The sequence below is a fragment of the Crocuta crocuta genome, unplaced genomic scaffold, assembly GCF_008692635.1.
Source record: "Crocuta crocuta isolate KB4526 unplaced genomic scaffold, BGI_CrCroc_1.0 scaffold35, whole genome shotgun sequence".
Classification (NCBI taxonomy): domain Eukaryota; kingdom Metazoa; phylum Chordata; class Mammalia; order Carnivora; family Hyaenidae; genus Crocuta; species Crocuta crocuta.
This window is the reverse complement of record NW_027530625.1, coordinates 4388023-4409774: the sequence shown is the minus strand read 5'-3', so window position 1 is coordinate 4409774 and position 21752 is coordinate 4388023. Positions and strand designations below refer to the sequence as shown.

At 54.6% G+C, this 21752-nt stretch overlaps 2 protein-coding genes and 1 long non-coding RNA gene across 3 annotated transcripts in view; 1 reads left to right on the top strand and 2 right to left on the bottom strand.

Moving 5' to 3' along the window:
• Positions 1-1031: 1031 nt before the first annotated feature.
• SLC2A8 (solute carrier family 2 member 8) lies at positions 1032-9679 on the bottom strand. The gene is given in 9 exon segments (XM_077768263.1): positions 1032-1390; positions 3191-3336; positions 3745-3921; positions 4548-4656; positions 4756-4899; positions 5585-5784; positions 7199-7298; positions 8877-9083; positions 9362-9679. Coding segments are annotated over 9 exon segments (1503 nt in total). The 5' UTR covers positions 9644-9679; the 3' UTR covers positions 1032-1252.
• Positions 9680-9845: 166 nt separating this feature from the next.
• Positions 9846-11769, top strand: LOC144234900 (uncharacterized). The gene is made up of 3 exons (XR_013336109.1): positions 9846-10104; positions 10616-10735; positions 11510-11769. It is a non-coding gene; the product is annotated as an uncharacterized LOC144234900 (long non-coding RNA).
• A 986-nt stretch (positions 11770-12755) lies between these two features.
• The window catches only part of GARNL3 (GTPase activating Rap/RanGAP domain like 3), a 152945-nt gene continuing 143948 nt past the window's right edge, over positions 12756-21752 (bottom strand). Inside the window, exons 25-30 of the mRNA XM_077768251.1 lie at positions 21400-21507; positions 19807-19925; positions 17330-17468; positions 16324-16539; positions 14691-14817; positions 12756-13221 (exon numbers count right to left, since the gene is read on the bottom strand). Coding sequence (XP_077624377.1) covers positions 13044-13221; positions 14691-14817; positions 16324-16539; positions 17330-17468; positions 19807-19925; positions 21400-21507 — 887 coding nt within the window. The 3' untranslated portion in view covers positions 12756-13043. The remainder of the gene's footprint in view (positions 13222-14690; positions 14818-16323; positions 16540-17329; positions 17469-19806; positions 19926-21399; positions 21508-21752) is intronic.

Below are 21752 nucleotides of genomic sequence, written 5' to 3'. Positions count from 1 at the left end.
ATTTGAGAAAGAGAGAGAGAGTGCAAGCAGGGGAGATGGGGTGTGGGGGAGAGGGAGAGAGAGAGAGAGAGAGAGAGAGAGAGAGAGAGAATCTCAAGCAGAGATTTCACAACCCTGGGATCATGACTTGAGCTGAAACCAAGAGTCAGACACTTAACTGACTGAGTCATCAGCTCTGCTGTGCTGACAGCAGAGAGCTGGATGCAGGGCTCGAACTCACAAACCACGAGATCCCGAACTGAGCCAAAATCGACAGTCGGAGGCTTAAGCGTCTTTGCCATCCAGGCGCCCGAGGATAGAACCAAATCCTTAAAAGAAATTACCTCTGGAAAGGTGCAGCTGCGCGTACTTACTGTATCACTTATCCAAAGCTAATGAGTTAATTAAGAAATAATTGTAAAGTGCTGAGGGCCACGCCTAGCAGATGGTTAACCGCTATAAAAATCATTATACCACATAAATCTGTGTTTTCCAGTTTTCCTCCAATAAACATGTGCTACTTATATAATGGATAACAGAAGTAATTTATAAAAGACTTGTGGCTCCACTAAAGTCACTAGAAGAAGAAATGTGTCCTTGTTGTTAATAAGATCTGATGACTAATCCAGGGGACTAAGCCCAAGGATGAAGGAGCCAGAAATGACGTCCAAGTGCCAAGAATGAGCCCAGCTGATAAACAGACGTTCGTGGCAAGGCCCAGTCCGCGGGAGGCCTGGTACCCGGAAGGGATGGGAAAATGTCCTCAAACTGCATTTCACACAAAGAGGCCACGGCCTGATTTTCTGAGCCAACTCTTTATTTGGCAAACAAAGTTCCTTCCTGATAATGCAGCCACGTGAGAGGAGAAACCAGGGGTCACCATCCGAAAGCATCTCCTCCAGAAAGTGAGGAGCTGAGAGTCCCCTTCCTTTGCTGCTACTTTCGTGGCAAGGAGGAAATGGCCTGTGGACGATGGACCACAGGGCGGCAAAGCCCCTCCAAGGGGTTCCCTCTTCCTGAGTCGCAGGGTGGTGGTGGGAACTGGACCCTGGGGCCAGGAATCTCGTATCCATGGTTCACTGGGGCTGTAGAGAGCTGGGCAGTAGGACAAGGCTCCGAGGGGCTGTGGTCCTGCATTCCAGCTCCCTGGGGACAGGCATGGGCTCCAGGCTCTGGCTGAGGCCCAGCTTGCAGTCACAGGCGGCTCCGTCCCCTCTGAAGCCCAAAGCCAGCCCTGCTAGGAGTGGCAGCCACTACTCATGAGAAGGGGTTGTCATCGCCCCTCAAAATGGGCTGTGATTTGTTCCAAAGTCTTTCCTTTGGTTTCAGGGACACAGGACAGAGTGAAAAGGACACTAAAGATGCAGAAGGCGGAGGCGAGCCAGAAGGCACCGTAGGGCCTGAGCACCTCCTGGAAAGAGAGTGGAAGGGCCTTGTGTGGACACGACAGGGCAGGAGCCCTCACGGACCCTGAGCTGAGGCCCCGGCCCCACCCAGGCTCAGGTGTGTGTGGGAGGGTCTGGGCCTGCCATCCGGAAGCCTGCACCAAGCACCATGCAAGGTGTGGAAGCTGGGTGGCTGGGAAGCTGACACCCACGGTCATGCAGTGCCTGCCCCAAGGTCAGACACCCACTGCCAAGGGACAGCTGGGCTCCTACCCCCGATGTCTGCCCCCAGGGCCCCCAGGCCTACTCTCTACACTGTGCTTTGGCCCTGCCCCTTGAGTTCCCTGCCCCCCAGAGGAGTCCCTTCTTGGTGCCCCAGGCTGAGCTGGGCCAGTGTGAGCATATAGGACACACAGGGCCCACTGGCATGGAGGGAAGAGGGAGCACTTCCCTTCACTCAGAGCCTGGTCACCCTCCCAGGACAGACCCAGTGACCTCCTGGTGCCACAACCAAAGGCCCCTCCCTTGTCAGCTCCTCTTTCTCTGGAACCCAGTGATCTAGCCCCCCCCACCCCTAAACTCTGGGACACTGTACACTCCTGGGTCGCTGTTAGGTCCTTGACCGCCTCCTCCACCCCCCTTTGTTGCTGGTCCCTCCACACAGCTCCCAGCGAGTAATTTCCACCCCTAAGACTTTGCCCTGGCTTTCCTGCTGTGTTCCCCAGGGCAGCCCGCCTGGGACCCAGGCCCTGCAGAGTCGAGGCCGACCCCAGACATCCATGCCTCTCATGGCCTGCCCTCCATCCTCCCACCCTGCGCCCAGCCTCCTGGTGGTTTGTTTTCCCTCTGCTGTCCGCTGCCAGCCCAACCTCATCCACCCTGTCCACTCCCATCCACCCACAGGGCACCCTGTCCACCGCATTCACTGCTGTCGTTGCGGTCTCTGGCTCCTTGAACAGGCCTGGACACGGTATGTACCAGGAGACCTGGGCGGGGAATGAATGCCTGGACAGGTGGCCTATCTGCTCCAGAACCATCCTCCCCTATCGGCTGGGGAGCCCCTGGCGCAGGGTCTATAGCTGTGTCAGGCCATCCATGCAAAAGCAGCAAAGTTTTAAGATGAACGGATGGGGGCACCTGGGGGGCTCAGTTGGTTAAGCGTCCGACTTCAGCTCAGTCCATGATCTCACGGTTCTTGGGTTTGAGCCCCGCGTCGGGCTCTGTGCTGACAGCTAGCTCAGAGCCTGGAGCCTGTCTTCAGATTCAGTGTCTCCCTCTCTCTCTGACCCTCCCCTGCTCACGCTGTCTCTCTTTCTCAAAAATAAATTTAAAAACAAACAAAAAAACTATTTAAAAAACAAACAAAAAATAAAAGGAACTGACGGTCCTACAACCCTGAGGGGAAGGTGCCGTCACCCTCCTCCATCTTCAGCCAAGGAAGCTGGTTCAGAGAAGGTGAGCAGTAAACCCAAGGTCACACCGTGGGAAGTGGCTGAGGTGGGGCTAGAGCCCAGGGTTCTCAACCCCAAAGCCAAGGTTCTTCCCACACAGCCATAGATCCTGGCCTGTGTCCCCACTGTCCAATGGCGGAAGCTGTAGCCTGCTTTCCTTCTGCCGGGGTAGCCTGGAGGCTCCCGAGCAGTCACAGCCAGTGTTCTGCACCTTTCCTGGCCCATCTGTCTTCCCTTCATCCCTGACCAAGGCAGCCGGTGTCCCAGGATGGTGGGGCCTCAGCCACTGATCCTGAGTCATCTGCAGGAAGAGGAATTCTAAAAAGCTCTCCCCACTGACTACGTGAGGGAGAGGCCCTCAGGGCCTGCACTTACCATGACGCTGCTGAACTCTTTCGTCACCAGGAAGGCCATGAACCAGTTAGTGAGGACACACACACCTGTGGCCAGGCCTTTGACGTGCAGAGGAAAGATCTCAGACATGAGGAGCCAGGGGATGGGCCCCCAGCCCATAGCGAAGCCTGTGGGAGCAAGACAGGCATCAGTGCCCATAGGGACAGACCCCTTGGCTGGCCGCAGAGCCCCTGAGCCAAAGCCTCGCGGTGTCCAGTCAGGCCCCCCCCAGCTCTGCGCCTTCCTGCAGCGATGTCTCAGGCCAGTCCCTCTACTTCTTAGTATCAGGCTTTTCTCTGTAAGAATGGGGTCATGGCGGGGCCTGCTTGAGGACTGTTCAGGGGAGTAAGTGAAGGGAGCAGAGAAGGGCTTAGCTCTGTGCCCGGGGCCTTGGTCAGAGCCATAAATGCAGCAGAGGCCGGGGACCTATGGGACAGGGAGGCAAGGCCTGGACTTGCTGGGAGCCGCAGGAACCTGGCAGTGACAGGATGTCCCCAGAGGCCCCCCGCCCAACCTCCCCACGGGCCCCCTCTCACCGGCGATGAAGAGGCACATGCTGCCCACTGCCAACCAGGCCAACCCCACGCTGGCACTGGCGGGCTCCATGGATGTGGGCGTCAAGAGGTCGACGTGGGAGGAGTTGCTGGGGCCGCCCTGGGTCAGCTTGAAGTAGGCGCCAAAGGCACTGGTGCTGAANGGGGGCTGACCGCAGCCTGGGCACGGGGCACTCGGGCTAGAGCCTCAGCGCCGTGCGGCCACAGGGATGCGGCCTGGGTGTCTCTGAGAGGGCGGTGAGTGGGACCCAGGAGCCCAGACCGGTGGCACCCAGCCCGGGCCGGCCCCCAGCTTGGACCTCGAACCAGAGCCAACTCCGAGAAGGTCCTGGTGGCAGCGTCTCCCTGGACCGAGGGGCAGGAGTGGTAACGGTGACAGCAGCATGGTTTTCAACCCCGTGCGGATCATCTCTGGATCCTCACGATGGCCCATCGCCCCCATTTCATACGGGGGAAACTCAGGTTCAGAGAGGTGAAGTCACTTGCCCCAAAAGACCTCCGGCTTCTGAGTCACTTCCCCTGCTGGGTCCTCAGTTTCCTCATCATAAACCGGGGCCCTCACGGCGCCTGCTTGGAGGCTCAGCGCAAGGGTCTGTTAGTGCAGGCCTGGTCTGGAGCACTCAGTGAGGGCTCTCGTGAATCTCGGCTTTGTTCTCAGGAGTGCTTGGCTGGCCTTTTCCTGTCACAGTGTGGTGGCCTTGGCAAAGCCCCTCCAGTCTACAGTGGGGACCCTGGCCTGCGCCACCCCACTTTCAAAGGGCTGAGCCCTTGCCCTTGGGCCTCACCTGACAGGGTCAGGAGCAGCCTCCGCCCAGCTTTGTCCATGATGAGGGCTGCCATGGCAGTGAACAGCACCTGGATGATGCCCACGATGACCGAGGCTAGGCTGCTGTCCTGGGGAGATGGGCCGAGGTGGGTCAGGTAAAGACCCCAAGACCAGGCCCCATCCACACAGCCTCCAGATGAGGCAGGCTGGGGCGGAGGCCTCTTTACCTTGAACTTGGCCTCCTCAAAGATGGTCTCTGCATAGAACATGACAGCATTGATCCCTGACAGCTGCTGGAAGGCCATCAGTGAAACGCCAATGATGAAGGGCTTGTAGATGCTAGGAAGCCTCAGCTGGACCAGGCGGAAACCCTGCTCAGACAGACACCGGTGTCAGTGCGTCTCCCCGCCCCCTCCCGAAGGGCCTGCTGGCTTTGAGCCTCTGTCCTAAATGGTGGAGGGAGTGAGGCTCAGCCTCTTATCACCTGGGCCACGGGTCCAAGACAGGTCCCGGCATCACTTTCGCCTCCCCATTTGTAAGGTCCTCACCTCCCCATGCCATTTCCTGATTTCCTGGGGGAACTACAAAGAGGCAACGTGGGCACATAGACGGGCTTCCAGGATCCTGCCAGCCTCAGGCCTGGGCTGTGCTGGGTGCCACTTCTGCGCCGCTGAGTCCCTCCCACCACCAGGCATGTGCTGGGACTCCCACCTTCCAAGTGAAGAAAGGAAGGCTTAAGGAGGGGAAAGTCAGAGAGTGAGTAAGTGGCAGAGACTCGGTCTTCTCCGCTGCCCTGCAGCATCCCATTTAAAAATCCCATTCCTCAAGTCTGCCCAGCTGGGCCTCTCTTCCTGGGACAGTAAGATCAAGGCTAGGGCCCAGCCAAGTAGTGGGTCTTTGCTTGCTCACACATAGGACAATGCCACCGCTTGTGCTTCCCTTCCCTGTATGTGTCTGTGCAGCCTTGGGGACAGGCTGTGCTAGCCTTCCCTGGCTGCAAAGGGGCCATATCTTGCTGTTTGCTGCCCAGCCCGGCTCTGGCTCCTGGTCTCTCACCTGGTGCTCAGGGCTGACAGGGGGCTCCTCCCAGACCTGCTCTGAGCCCCACAGGAACTGCATAGCGGCCATGGCCTCCTGGCGCCTGTGCTGGGTCAGCAAGAAGCGTGGGGTCTCGGGCATGAAGCACATGAGCAGCAGCATGAAGGAGGCGGGCACACAGCCCAGCACAGCCAGCCAGCGCCACTCCAGGACCCAGCCTGGGGAGGGAAGGGAGGTCAGATGTCAGCGCTGAGCGGGCCAGCCTGGACCTTATCAGGGAGTGCCTGTTCTCTCATCAACCCCCAGGACTCAGCTTAAAGGGTGGAGGTCTCACTACCTCCATGTGGCTACTACCCTTGCTCATGTTTGTTACTAATACTGTTGTGATCAACTCTTGATGATACACATTGCAGAAGCGCTGGTGGGCACGTCATGCCACATCTGCTCAGTGAATACTATGTGGCAATCAAAAATGAATGAGGCACTTGCTTTTCTTTCTAGAAGGGAGGGGTGGGAGAGTAAATATGCATAGTCCTCATACATACATGGACCCTGGAAGGCCACTGAGAGAGGCAGGCAAGGTGGGTTCCTCTGGAGAGGAAGGGGGACAGAGGAGGAGAGATTTCTGCCTGAACACCAGCGGATTGATATTCACAGAAACTGACCAGTGAAAGTGCAGGTTATAATGAACAGGAGGTAATTCTGTAGGTATATTGACACCCACGTGTCTGTCCCAAATGTCAGTGTCTGTTTTTGGCAGGGGCTTTGGCACTCTGGGGGCCCCCAAAAGCAGCCAGACTGCTGGTGGGACTCTGAATTAGAGTCTGGATGCTAAGTGGTAAAAATTAAAGACCACAAACTGGCATGTCGTCCACTCTGAAGCACCAGGGGGCACAGGCTCTGGGCTTTGCCACTTCTGGTCTGGCTTCTGAAGCCCCCATTCCCCGCTAGGTCTCGGGCCATCCTTTGACAATTCTCATTTAGGGCCTGCTGCCTTTCATGTGTCACTTAATTTAGTCCCTCAACAGCCTGCGACTCGGTGGGGTTATCTCCACTTAAAGACAGGGGAAGGGAGGCTCCCTGAAGCAGTGTGACACAGTCAGAGAGTGTCCCCTAATGCGGAACTATCAGGTATGAAGCCTCTTTCTACCCCAGTTCTGGTGAAAACATGTCTGCCTCCAGAAGCTTCCGTATGTTGACCCCAGCTCTGACCCTAGGGTTCCCTGGGACCCTCCTTCCCACTGCAAATCTAGCACTAGTATTTCTGAGAGGCAGACTTGGGCCCTCCAAACTCCTGGGCTGGAGGTTTTGGCAGCGCCCCACCCACCCCTCGAATCCTTAGTTTGTCACCCACTGCATAGTGACCTAACCTGTCAGCCCTCCCCACACCCTCAGAATGGGCTTCCGGCCTGGAAGATGAGGACATCCCCTTCTCCTGCTCTCTCTGGAAGTTAGTCACAAGACCCACACATCCCAGGAGCTCAGGGAGGTAGTCTGGGACCCTGGCACCTGGGGCATTGGCTGTGTGACCTTGGGCAATTCCCTTGACCTCTCTGTACTTCGGTTTCTACAGCCGCAAAATGGCCACCCGGCCATTAACAGGGATCAAAAGGGAGGCTGTGAAAAGCATACCTGCCAGGTAGGCTAGGAGAATGCCCGTGACCACCATCAGCTGCACGCAGGAGCCCAGCAGCCCCCGCACTGCCGGGTAGGCAATTTCAGAGATATACACCTGGTGGCAATGGAGAGGAAACCTTACTTGGCGCTCAGTTCTTAAAACTGTAGAGCCTCAGCTATTCAGAGTTGAGAAGACCCTCAGCTGGGGCTGCTGCAAGCCAAGGGGGCCTCTGATTGCAGGTGCCAGGTTGCTGAAGCCCTCCCCATACCTCCCCACCTCTCCAAGTGATCGGCAGCAGGTGTTTTACAGGGGAGTAAGGGTATGTACGTGGCTGCTGTGTGTGTACATGGGGAGGTGGTGCGGAGCTTTTCTGACTTCCATTTAATTGCATGACTACCCTTAGTAATGCAGGCTCTGGTGCAGTAGGTCTAAGATTTTGCCTGTCAAACTTGCTTCAGAGGACACCCAGGCTGCCGGTCCAAGGACCACCCTCGGAGCAGTGCCATGGGGAGGTGGTGCGGAGCTTTTCTGACTTCCATTTAATTGCATGACTACCCTTAGTAATGCAGGCTCTGGTGCAGTAGGTCTAAGATTTTGCCTGTCAAACTTGCTTCAGAGGACACCCAGGCTGCCGGTCCAAGGACCACCCTCGGAGCAGTGCCCTTGGAACCAGATCTCTGCCTCAGTTGCTACCAGTGACTGCCACTGCTTCCTTTGGGGTCAGGGGCCAGGAAGGTTTTGCCCATGCTTCTCGGTTATTCTATTACCTTATGCATCTAGCTAAGATGGGTGTGTTTTTGTCCAGTCAAAACCCAAAACATAAAATCCATCTCGGCTGCTGCCCGCTGCCTAGCAAATGTGGATAAAAGTGAGCAGGGGGTGCAAACGGATGGCCAGGGAGGACTCTGAGCCACTACTTTTAATCTCAACCAGGTTGACGTGTGGGTAGTTGATCAAGCCCAGGGTCAGCAGCAGCTCCCTGGTCACCCTGTGATCTCAGCTGCCGGAGTCCAAGCCCTTCCACAAGCCACGCCAGAGCTATACGTGCAGAGTCTCCCTCAATCCCCACAACCACTACAGGAGGCAATGCCTTCATTCCCCACTTTACAGGGGAGGAAACGAGACACAGAGAGGTGCTCCCCCCCAGTAAGCAGCAGAGCCGGGATTTCCCCTAGGTATACAAAATCAGCCTGGATAGCGGTGGGTCAGGGGATGGGAAAAGAGATGAAGCAGCTGGAGGACTAGTTCCTGAGAAATGAAGGGGAGCAGCAGAGGTCAGCAGTCTTTGCTGCCAGGCTAAACCGGAAAGGAATTTTCCTGCTAAACTGTAGTCAGTGGCCTGAATGACAATGGGAGATCTAAGATCTGAAGGCTTCTATGACCACCCACAGATGGCAGCTTATTTGTAGAGCAAAAGAGAAGCCTGGTTAAGTGGCACAGTCCTGGGTTCGAGTAATAAGTAGCTTCACCACTGACTAGTTGTGGTCGGACAAAGGACTTCAGTTTCTGAAGCTCACTTCATCTGTAAACGAGGATAATGGGCGGCTCCTCCCAAGGCCCGTTGTGGGGGTAAGGAAGATAAAGGTGGTGAGGGGCACGGTGCCAGGCACCCAGGAGGCCGCAGCCAGGGAGAAGCACGCCCCCAGGTCTGCTCCTTGTCTGTCCCAGGGCGCGAGGCTGGGGGACACTCACCGGAGCTACGAGCGAGGCAATACCGCAGGCCACGCCGGTTAGGAGGCGGCCCCCGAGCAGCATCCACACGTTCTGGGCCGCGGTGATGACGGCAAAGCCGACCACGAAGGGCACGGTGCAGAGCAGCAGGCTCAGCTTGCGCCCGGCGCGGTCCACTAGCCAGCCGCCCAGCACGCCCCCAGCCGCGGCGCCCAGGGTCACGATGGCCTGGGGGCGAGGCGACCGCAGGATGAAGCGGGGACGCCAGGGAGCCTTGTCCCGACCTCGCCCTCAACCCCAGCCCCAGCAGCAGCTTCAGCGGAAAGGGGATGCGGGTCCCAGGATGGGGGGTCGGAGGGGGAGGGTGACCCTGGCAGGAGAGCCGAGACGCACCCGGAAGAGGGTCTCAGTGCCCGCCCGAAGCAAGGTAAGGGCGGGGTCCCCTCGCGCGTGGGGCGGGAGGAGGAGGGTCCCAGACAGGCTGGAGGGTGAGCCCGAGGCCTCACCCCGAACCAGGAGGCGGCGTCGTCGTCTAGGCGCAGGGCCTGGGCCGCGGCGCGCCGCAGGCTCGGGATGGCTGGGGAGCTGTAGCCGAGCGCGAAGCCAAAGGTGAGCGGGCCCAGGGCGGCGGCGAAGGCGGCGAGGAAGACCCGACGGNGGCGCCCTCCTGGGCGCAGCAGAAGGGGCGAGGCCACTCCCCGGGTCCAAGTCCCCCCTCCCCGACCCCGTCACCTGCCGCCTGGGCGCCCCAGGAGCGGCTGGGTCTCCTCCTGGCCCTCCGGCGTCATGTCTGCAGCCAACGCCTGCTTGGTCAGCTCTGTTGCTTGAACTGTCACGGGTCCCGCGAGTACAGCCGGCACCCGCCTCTCACAGCAGAGCCGGCCAATGGGAGGGGAGGGGCGGCTCTGGGGTGGGATGGGAACGGCCAATGGAACGCAAGGCGGGGTTAGCGTCTGCGCTAGGAGCCACCCCCAAATCAAAGCCGACCAACGGGAGCAAAGAGCCGGTTGGAGTCGCTCACTGGAACCGGCCCTAGGACCTAGCTCGCCAATGTTTAGATGGGGCGGAGCTTGCATCTGGGCGTGGACTATAACCATCCAATAGGAGTGTGGTGCGAACCCAGAGGCGGGAATCAGCCTCCCGCTGAGCTGACCAATGAAGATGGAAGGCGTATTTGTATTTTCTCCTGGAGCCGCCGCTCAGTCTAGCTTCAACCAATGAGGCTAGCAGCAGGACGAAGGTGGAGCAGGTGGGCTGCGCGCGGGACTTTCCGCCCCGACTCTGGGCAGTAGGCTGCCTCGGCTGCTCTGCATTTCCTGCTCTGCGTTGACCGTTGCCCTGGGGCCTGGGTTGGAAGTACCTGGCTCGGATCAGCCCACTGACAGCCGCAGGGAGGAATGTCTTTAAACGACTGTTTTGGGCCGCTTTCTTTTGGAAGCTGGGCTGCTGAGGGCAGAGGCATGGCCCCGCGCACTGCAACCCCCCCGCTGTGCCGGTCATGACTGGGGGGTGTGGGGGGCAGACTGCTGATGGCTACCAGCCAACAACCACTAGGACCTCCAGGTGCTAAGAATCTGTCTGTGTTGGGCAGGGTCCTCATATGTGTGACTGATCTGAGCTTAAAAGGTGAGACCCAGGCTCCCTGTTAAGTTACCATCACTTCATAGGTCATCCTACCTCTTGAATCTTCACCTTACCACCTGCCATCTTTGAGTCTCTTGCCGATGTTAACAGCTAACCTCTTCGCACACGTAAACCAGGTCGCTGCTGGAGGTACGATGTCAGGGCTCTGAAGAATCTTGCCATTTGTACCTAACACTCTGGACCGGGCAGCTGAGGTGGAGTTCTGTGAAATTCGTGAAAGAACCAGGGCTATAAGAGTAAGTGCTTTGGCTTCTAATTCCTCTCTGGGCCTCGGTTAACTCTAAGAGGGGATGACAATATCCACCTTCTGGGAGGGCTTTGAGCAGAGGCAACGTACATAAAAGACCAAGCACACGCGAAGCACTCAAATGCTGCGCAGTATGACTGTGAACATGGTTTCACCTCGTGCAGCCACCTGATTGTACCTGAAGACAGGCACCCGCCCCTCTATGCTTCCACAGCATCCTGTGCTCAAGTTATCAATTCTTCTCTCAGCGCTTATCACTGCTTTGTGATCACCTGTTTACTTCCCTCCCTCCCTCAGTGGTATGACCTCCTCTTCCGGTCAGTGGGCCCTGCCCGGGTGCTTGCGGAGTGGATGAATGCCTGAAACTCTGTGGGCGAACTGTTGTAGTTCCACGGTGTACTCTAGAACTCAGCCAGTGGGGTGTGCGGAGAGGCTTACGCGGAGAGGACGGTCCAGTGAGCCCAGCTAGTGCAGCCCTCTGAGCCATCGGCTCCTACAAACCTCCTCCCTCCCTCTGGTTGGTGGTGTCCCTTCCCAGGTGTGCAGCATTCACTTCTTGGTGAAGCAGATATTACAGCCAGAGCAACCTCCCATCACCCACTTTATAAGTGAAGCCCCATCGATCTGATTCATAGGCTCCACCTCTTGCCCTTCTACATTTGCTCCTCGTATCCATGACTCTTGGCAAATCTTAGGGGCGGTTCTGATGCTGCCAATCTTTTTGGAAGAATGTTCTAAATCACCTGTGGCTTTTCTGTTCCAGGCTGAGAAGCAAGAAACTTCAGGCAAAAAGGTGACAGAAAGAACACACAGACAAGCTGGTAAAGCTTACAAATTAGTTTAACATGAAAAACACCAGCCAGATCCAATGGACACAAGGCACTCAGCCTGACTCTGTACGGTGGACAGCGGAGAGAGCATAGCCCTAGGGTCAGAGAATTCATCAGTTTCATATCACTGCCCCTGTCGGAGCCTTTGTTTACTCATTTGACAAGCAAGAATAATAAAACCTAACTCACAAAACTTGTCGTGAGGTTGAGAGACAGCATAAAACCTTCCTATGTACGAAAGGGCCTAACAAAACACGGAGGAAAGGCCCGGCCGCGTGCCCCTAGCGATAACCTGGCTGTACCCAGAGAGTGCCGTCTGCATCATTCCCGCCTCTCGCGTCTGCTGAAGGGAACTACGCAGCCTTCACGGGATGCACCGTGTTGAGCTGTTTCTTGCACAAAACCCACATGGGCAGTTGTGCAACAGCCAGCCACGGGAGCTGTCCCCACAGTGTGCAGGGCCCACAAGAAGGGAGGACCCCCACTTCTGTAAGATCTGTCAGATCAAGGTCAGGTCCAACACAGCTCTCCGCTTTTCCAGAGAAGGCCTGCAGAAGAACCCTGAGAGACGCTTCAATGGGGGGAATGACTTCACGTGCCTTTTGGTGTGTCATTTAGGCAAGAGAGCTAATACGATGGGATCCGTCAGACTAAAGCGAGGAAGTAAATTACCTTCTTCACACAGATGAACATTTTTATGGTGTCGGTGAAACCAGGCTCCCCCTCTGATCTCCCCTGGCTAGAGGCTGACGTCTTACGGTTNCAGACCTGAAAAAGAGGAGGGAATAGGAGAATAATTTTGACGACCCGGCGTGGCTGCTGCCCGGCTATATGATCGCAGAGCAATGATGAAACCAAACAAAATCGTCTGAAGACTCGTAGCAAGCTCCTATCCCTTGTTAATCTTTGTGAGACATGAGGAGGAAGCAGGAGCTTCTGAGAACTAACCATTCGGCCTTTCTGAAGTCTACGGGCAGGGACGCAGCTGGTTCCGATCACCGTGACCCGAAACAGCAACAGGGGCCAAAGGTGCAGAAAGAAAACTTATTTATAATAGGTTTTTAAAAGCAATGGCTTTTGTTTATAAAAGAAACACAGCATGTGACATAAATCAAAACCGTAATGAAAAAATAATTTTTCCATCTAAGTATATAAAATATAAGAGAAGGTTGCAGTACATAAGAATGAACATTTTTGATTTATTCAAAGTTTCAATCTAAAACCTCAGTGAAATCTACCACCTTTATTACAAGGGGACTGATGGTTCCTGAACAGAAAGAAACAAAGGTCAAGAAAGATGGCACCGGACATTGGAGAGACCCAAACCGGCCAGGTGTGCAGAAGGTTTGGTCCAGTAGATCATGGGTGGGCTGAAAGCCACATTTTGTCGAGAAATGCTGTCAGAACTGGTTAAAGAGTATAAACCTCCATAAGAAAATTAAAGATGGCAAACTCGATCGTGACCCATTACTTCAGGTCGATAATGTCTTCGTCCGAGGAAGCTGCGAGCTGGAAGGGGCTCCTGCCCCACACGGGGCTGCCTTCTCTGTCCGCCACAGCATCCTGCTCGGAGCCCGTCGAGTAGTAGCGCCCCTCGGGGTTGGCTTCTGAAGCAGAAGGACTTTCCAGGGAGCCTGATGTGATCCTAGAAGAGAAAAGTCACGTAAAGGATCCCTGGAGAGCACCGGAGACCTGGGCCTCCTCTGTTAGGCAGTTTCCTGCTCCTTTGAGCTCCTAGGCCTGTCTCCCTCTCATCCCCCACCCATTACGGGGAAAGCTGGGAGATGCAGGAGTCACCCCCGCAGAGGTTGGGGTCTGCAGTCAGCCGGCCCTACTTCACGGGCTGTTGGGAGTTTTAAAGGCCAGTGGACAAGAGGAAGTGTCTGTCAGGCTTTTTTTTTTTTTTTACATTTCTAAAGGGCAAAAATGAATAATGCCACTCTCTGCCTAAAACCTTCCTGGGGCTCCCCATGGCCTGAAAGACAAGGCTCAGACTTCTACCCATAGGACCACAGACTATAGATTCTGGATCTGCTGACCCTTATGCCTCCTCCCACCCTCACCCCCTCTTGATAGCTGCAAAACCACTTTGACCAAAGTCCGTGAGTTTGCTCATTCAGCAAGTACTCATTTAGCCTATAAAAGCCTCTGGCCAAGACTTGGGCCATTCAGGAGGCCATGCCTGTCTGCCTCAGGGCATTTGCCCCTGCTGGTCCCCTCATTCCTTCTAATTCAGTCAAAGCTTGGCTCAACGCTGGTTCCCCAGAGAAGCCCTCTTGACCCCTACCCACCCACCCAAAGTTCACACTAGAAGGTGAGGTCTACAAAAGTGGGGCTTGTCACGCAGTTAAGGGCTCAGTTTGTTAGATTAAAAACATCCCTAAGTGCTGCCCCCTCCCAGCCAGGCTAATGCTTCCTGGATCTATGAGGCCTGGCTCAGCCTTTCCTGGTGTTTGAGACCCTCCCTGCCCCAAGTGGGGGGCGGCTGGCACTCCAGATTCCTCTGCATCATCTGCAACCCCAGAATGCTGTAATTTCTAGAATGTTCTTCTTAGACTTAGCCCCTCCCCGGGCCTGTGGACCTCCCAAGAGTGATCTTCATGTCCCCAACAGCCAGCTCAGGGCCAGGTGCTCTAAGAAGTGTGTTGAATGGATGCAGGGAGCCTGGCCATGTGCCCCCTTACTCTCCACACAAGAGCACACAGGATTGCTTGAGGGACACAGAGGCTCTTAGGGGACAAATTAGTGGGGCTCAACCAGTGTTCATTGACATGGGATGCTGAACTGCCATCCAGAAAGGCTGTACCTGTTTCTATTCCCACCAGAAGCCCTGGAGAGGGCCCATTTTTGTCACTCGCACTTAGCATTTTTGTGTAAAAAAATATCTGGTGAGCAAAAGAAAAATTCTCATAAGGTATTTTTATTTGCTGAATTGTGAGGATGCTCATTTGCAGGGGTCTCTCCCTGGGCCAGCCTGGGGGCCCTCAGGGAGGAGCTAGATGCTGACCATCTGTCTACTGGCATCATCAGTCAGCAGAAAGGGCCTCGTGGCAGTGGTGACCCAAAGGGCCACCACCCTGAGCAGGGACGGCTGGGGACGGCCTCCTTCTATACCTGTCGCTGCTAGTTGATCTCGCTGTGCCTGGCTTGGGGCCTCCTTGGCTTTCTTCTAATTGCTTCCGGGCTTTTGACTTGGGCTTTGGCGCTCCTTCTGACTTGGGTCCGCCTTCCTCAGAGAGGCCTGGATTACAGGGGAGAAGCACAGTTCAGGGGGTTATTACCACAGGGCTGCCACGGAGACAGAAAATGCCCTCCCCCCACCCCTTGGTTGTATACTGGGCCATTAATTAGGACAGAGTCAGGAAGGGCTTTATGATAAAGTATAGATTTTAAAGTAATTGGTTTTTTGTTGGTGGAGGTTTTTTTTTTTTTTTGTTCCTGATCATAAAGAATATATGTATAGAAAGAAAGAAAGAAAGAGAAAAAGAAAGAAAGAAAGGAAAGAAAGGGACTCAGGAGGGTCTAAAGAAGGAGAGAAAATCCATGATCCTACCCCTGGAAACTATACTTCTGCAATTCTGAGGCTCAGTTTCAGAAAAGCACAGTGGTTTATAAAACAGAGGCCGGCAGATCAAGCTTTCATTGGGAATAGGGCGTTAAAATAGCAGTACACATACTTTAAAAGCACAGTGGAAGGCACCCACTTCTAAAGCTGCCTGACTTCACCGGGCCAAAGCCCTCCCTGCCAGGTGGCCTGCATCCCTGCCCCGGCGGGGGCAGCAGCAAACGGACCACAGGGCAGGGATGTGTTAACTGTCCTTGCAGTTTTAGGGCATGCAGGTCCCAGCTAAGTTTCAAACCAGTTCTTACTGGTTTAGCACGTCGTTTCTGTATTTCGTCACTTTGTTTTCCCAACTGGGAACAAAAGTGTTTAAGGCAGTCTGGCCTCTGCACAACTCTCGCGGGGATTCGTGCTGCTCTGGTCTCCCATCTTGGTAACAGCGAGAGAGAGGGGCGTACCAAACACCTCACGTCTGTGCCATCCCCACAGGCCTGCCCTCGTGGTCTATGGGCTTCGAGAAGCAATAACTGAACTGCGCAAATATTAAGAAAAACATGGTAAATGGAGGGGCGCCTGGGTGGCTCAGTCGGTTAAGCGTCCAGCTTCGGCTCAGGTCATGATCTCACAGTTCTCGAGTTCAAGCCTCATGTCGGGCTCTGTGCTGACAGCTCAGAGCCTGGAGCCTGCTTCGGATTCTGTGTCTCCCTCTCTCTCTGCCCTTCCCCCGCTCACACTCTGTCTCTGTCTCTCTCAAAAATAAGCATTGAAAAAAATAGAAAAAAAAACCCATGGTAAATTTAAACTTTCCAGTATACAAATATAATGTTATCTGAGAAATGTACTTTGTAAATCCTTCTAGACACTTCCTAGAAAATCATACCTATACAGATACTTCTATTTAAAAAAAAACGGTGTCAGACTCAATACACTGTTTTACAAACCGCCTTTTCTGCCCTTGACAGGGTTTGGGTGGCCTCCCCCACCAAAAAATGCAGACTGACACCTTGTGTACCTGGGTCAACTGTACAGTCCTTGGTGTGGTCGCACTGTAATGTATTTATAAATCCTTTATTAAAGGGAAAGTTTCTTTTTTAACTCATGCTCTCTGAGGATGATTAATATCCGAAGGTGAGACCAGCTGGTCTGTTTACAAAGAGGGAAAACACAAAAACGGCGCATCGTTACCCAGCAGCTCCCTGCGGGTCCTGCTTGCTATTTCTTTAATCTCCATGCGGGACAGGGACAGGGAGTGAGTGACAGGGATGGCGGCGATGCCAAGGCCGATGGATGTGGGTGGGGTGACGGCTTTGGAGACCAAAGGCGACTTCAGAGGTCGTTCGATGCTTCTGCCCACAAGGTTTCTGAGTGGGATCTTGTACAGATTTTTGGACTGAGTTTCACCTGAAATAGGATTTGGAAAAGACCGTAAGAACTTCAAGAAAAGTCTGCACTAGTTAGAGAAAAGGGTGACTTCTGGCGCCTCAACCCAGTTAGCACGAAGGAAGAAGTTATGGCGCGTGCCCATCTCCCAGGCCTCATTAGGGGCAACAGAGTGATGGAGGCTGACGGCTTTGGTGTTTAAGGGCACGGTTTTCATGGGTACATGGGCTAAAATGCACCCGCTACTGGCTCTGCTTGCCCAGGAGAGAAGAGCAGATGGCGGGGCAGACAGCTGGTGCAGACTCAGCAGCACAGCCGCCTGCTTGGGGAGCCCCAAGCTCTGCGGGGACAGGAGAGGTGACGGCTGATGTGGTGAGCAGTTGGGGAGAGCACGGTGCTCAGAGCAAAGCGGTCACCACAGCAAAGGCCTCTGGGATTCGTGAGCAAAGCCAGATGGAGCGAGAGCTGGGCACGCTCGGCACGATTCAGGGCTCTGACCTTCAGGCTACAGTAACCTACCTTATCGTTAACATCCCCGAGGGAAGGACACCTCTGCTGTGGCAAGGGAGGCTTTCCAGCCCTCGACTCCCTCCTCCCCACTGAAACAGTTTCAGAGGGGGCTTTTTGGGTTGTTCTCACCAGGTTTAAGAATGCAACCGATGCATTCAGAATGCAAGGTGCTTTATTTTTTATAGAGTTCAGTAGTGACTTCGTTAGGCAGTAATCATATGTCAGTATTCGAGAACGAGCTAGAGAAATCAGACTGGATTAAAACTATCTATTAATCAGACAGTGAGAAACTGGACTTCACCTTCCCCCAGGGAAGAAGGAGACACCGGGGCATCTCGGCCCGGGGGCGTCTGAGGAGAGCTGTGCTCACTGGTCCTCTTGGAGCCGCCTCCGGACGAGGCCGCAGTCACAGCCGCGGCTGCTGTGAAGTATATATCCGACTAGAATAAAAGAGAAAGCGTTACGGAACTACCCGGTTCCCAGCACCCAGGGCCCTCCTGCCATCACGGCAAAGCCCGCAACAGTTCTCGGCTCAGCTGTCCTTGGGGCCTGCGGTGCGGTAACGAGCCGGGGCAGGGGGCTCCCGGGGCCAAAGTCCTGCCCCGCCACCCCAGACCTCCCCCGAGGACTCAGTTTCCCCACACTTGCCCTTATCAGTTTGTTGAATGACAACAGAAAAGAGGCTATTTCCCATGTATCTTCTGCAGGCCGGCCTGTGTCAGACCGGGGAAGGATTTAGGTTTCAGTCGGGTCCACGTACAGATGGGGAAATGGACCATTCATTCACGGATTCCAGCAACACTCATGCACACCCGGAACGTGCTGGCTTTGGTGAGAAGAGCACTGGTGTGCCAGAGCCAGCCTTTAACTGACCCGTGAGTGCCAATTTACAGGGGGTTTGCAAGTTAAACACAGGCCATTATTAAGCGTAAATAAGTTACACGAAAATCAAAGGTACTGGGGCGCCTGGATGGCTCAGTCGGTTAAGCATCTGACTCTTGACTTTGGCTCAGGCCATGATCTCACAGTTCATGCGATCGGGTCTGATATCAGGCTCTGTGCTGACATCGCAGAGCCTGCTTGGGAGCCTTTCTTCCCCCTCCTCCAAGCACCCACATGCACTCTCTCAAAATAAATAAACTTAAAAGAATAATAAAAATAAAAATGAAGGTACTCAATGTCAAACTTGGACCTTTCCTAATTCTTTGATTACATTTACCATGATCTATGCTCTTGGGGTTATTTACATCAATAGCACCCACGCGGTGGCAATGCTGCAGGATAGCACGTGGCTTCCCAACCCTGAGTTCAGTGCGTTCATGCTGGAAGCTGGACTTCCTCGTGGTGGGACTATTTACACCAGGGAAATTGGCAGACGCTACAAATCAGAGATTGATTTGTTGTTTTGTTGACCATCTAGGCTCAGTGCGATGGAGATAATTTTTTAAAAATATTTCTTTTAATCTTTATTCTGTTTTGAGAGAGAGAGAGAGAGAGAGAGAGAGAGACAGAGTGGGAGCGGGAGAGGAACAGAGAGAGAGGGAGACACAGAATCCGAAGCAGGCTCCAGGCTCTGAGCTGTTGGCACAGAACCCGACGTGGGGCTTGAACTCATGAACTGTGAGATGATGGCCTGAGCTGAAGTCAGATGCTTAACTGACTGAGCCACCCAGGTGCCCCATGGAGAGAATTTCTGATAGCAAAGATAAAGTAGAAGCGTCTTGAGTCTATTGCTGAAATTGGAAGAAGTGTTTGTTTACTGACTTCTTTGACAACAAGCTTATTGGAAGAAGAATGAATCTACTAAAATAGGCCTCTCACGTGTACAATCAGGGTTGACTCGCAGCCACAGGTTGGCTGTGGGTTAAAAGAATCAGCAAACATTAACAAAGGGATTTTGTGAGAGCCAACTGGCTAAACGGATTTTAAGATAAAAAGCACTGTCCATTTTATTATTTGTAAATCATAAGCTATTTTAATTTTTCCAACGGTAGAATTTATAGCCACTGAGGTACATATATATGTATGTGTACACACACACACACACACACACACACACCAGAGGGCTGGCCATTAAACCTTTACCAGCACAGCCTGACTTGGGCAACTGTCAGCCTAGTCGGGGAGGCAGACAGGCAGGCAGTCACCCACCCACACAAGGCAATGCATGATGCATGTCAGGGTGGAGAACGTGCCACAGGGGCTGGGCAGGGGGCGCATCCGGGCCTGGCAGGGCCAGGGTGGACCATGTGGGGCTGACACGGGCGGGGCCAAGACAAGACTGCCTGGATTGTGTGCCAGCGACAGAAGGCACCTTACAAAGTCATCTTTGTTCTGGTGGCCCTTGGTTTTGCTCAAACTCTGTTTCTAGCTGTGGACTAGTCGACTAGCCCATATCATGGGCCACAAAATCAAGCTGAGGATGGAAAGCAGCGAAGGAAGAAAGTGATACTCTGAGCACCTTCTTTTCCAGATTTGGGCTGTTCCTCAGTGCGGCGGGGACCCCTGACCTGACCCCGTCTGACTGCACATTCCTCTCTTCAGCAGAGAGCTTCCCAACTGTTACCAGCACTGAGCGACACTCTAACAAAACCAACAAGGGGCGGGGCCTGAGGGGGCCGCACATGAAAACCCGACGGCTGGGCTGTTCCCTGCATTTTCGCTCCCGCCAGGCGGCGGCACTCGGGCACACAGGGGCCTAACCCGATGAGCCGGGGTCCGTGCCCTCCTGGAGTTCAGCTGCTGGTTCTCCCAAAGGCCCTCAGACGAGCGACTCACCCTGGAGGCCACGAGCTGCAGCTGCGGCACAACCGCCGTGTGGACCAGGTTCCCGTTCACCACCAGGCGGATCTCAATGGAGTCGGTGGTGAAGGCCAGGAGGTACGGGAAGGCGCAGACTGCAAGGCAATGGGGCGTGTCAGCCCGCAGTCCCCTGGCTTGGGGCCCTGGGGGTGCCGGCCCCCCGGCACCCTCCTTGCCCCGGAAACTCCCGTCTCCCCCGTCCCTCCGGCTGTTTCCTCTCCCTCCTCCCCGGGGAATGATGCCCTCGGTTCTATGCGAGCCTCATTCCGGAGGCAGCCTCCCCTTAGTTGGCAGGCCTCTGCTTCAAGCAGGCGTGCGTGGTCTCCATTTCACCCCTGTCCACTTCTCTACTGCGGTCTCACAGTCTGGTCTCCTGGAGGCTCACCCGCCCAAGGCCCGACAGACATGCCCCCTCCTTGTCCAGACTACAGTAAACCCCCTCCCCCCCATACGTGCTCTTCTGCCCAGCCCCCTGCCTTTGATGGCTTTTCCTGCTCTATTACCCGTCATCCCCTCCTCTGTGCTTGCCCGGTCATGTAGGCCTGGGCAGGGGCTGTGTCCTATTCCTCACTGTCCCTCACAGGGCACCTCGGAGTCCATGGGTTTGTTGAGTTATTTGTTAAAGGTCAGCCCCTCTTGCTGAAGTGGTTTTTCATGACACACCCACCTCCAGGCCCCGAAACGGCCCAGGTGGTCCAGGGACCTCACCTTTGGCTTCCCCACTGGCCACTTCATGCTCCTTTACATGGGCCTCTTCCCTCTTTGCTCTCTCCTTCGTGAGCTCCCTCCTCCCGTGGCTCTACCCCGGGGGCCTTCTCCCACACCCATGCCTCTCTCCTTGCTCGCTCAAGGGACTCCAGGGTTGGGGCTCAAAAAACCTGAAAGCAATTTTCAACCCTTCCTCCTCTCTCTTTTTTGCCATATCTCGTTCATCATCGAAGCCTGACTAGATCCTCTGGTATCCGGATTGGGTCCTCTGTGCTCAACATTCCAGAATGTTTGCCTACTGTCACATCCTCATTCTTGGAGAAAAACAGCACTGACTCGGACATTCCTGGCCCTGATCTGACTCTCACCAGGCAGATGCCCAGCTGTGGATCCTGCACCCCAGAAGGGAAGCCCCACCACTCACGCAGGCCAAGTACCCGGGTTCCTGGGACTCTGGGTTCTCAAGCTTTAAAATACGTAAGAATGGCATGGAATGTCTTAGGCTTCTCCAAGGCAGTCAGTGGTTTAGGGCTGGAGATCTCACGCTTGAATTGTAGGGAAAGGAAAGCGAGGCCCAGAAATGAAACGATACTGGAAGATACCCAAGTCCTGAAAACGGGGATTTCATTGCTCTCAAATGCTCCCGTGCTCACAGCTGGGAGGCACGGTAGATGGCAACAGTCCCAAAGGGGGAACAGGTAGGGGAACAATTAAAAAAGGAAAAGAACATTCCTCATATTCCTCATACTCACATAACTCACATAACTCACAGCAGCGAGCCAGTGAGTTGGCTTACACGGGATCGAACAGATCACATGGGTCTATGCGGGGGGAGGGCAAAACGATCAAGGTTTTTCTTACCAATTGCGTAAGGAGCCTGGTTCCAACAGAACTGGAAATCTGACGCACAGGGTTGAACCAAAAAAGAGCCCCCATTAAATGGGCAAACCTTTTTATAGATGCAACTGTCTGCAACAAAACAATAGCGACTCATTTTTTGTTAGTGACAATGCTGAGGGCTGGACAATTAGACACACGACAAATAGGCAACCAGAAGAGCGACCTATCTTCTGGGTCTTCATAAATGGCTGGTCCTAACACNAGTATTCGTGGCTGACATTTTGGGAGGATTTACTATGTTCGGGCACTGAGCTTTAGAAACATTAGCTTAGTTAGTCTGAATACTTGGGAAGTAGGGGCCGTGATTCCACGCA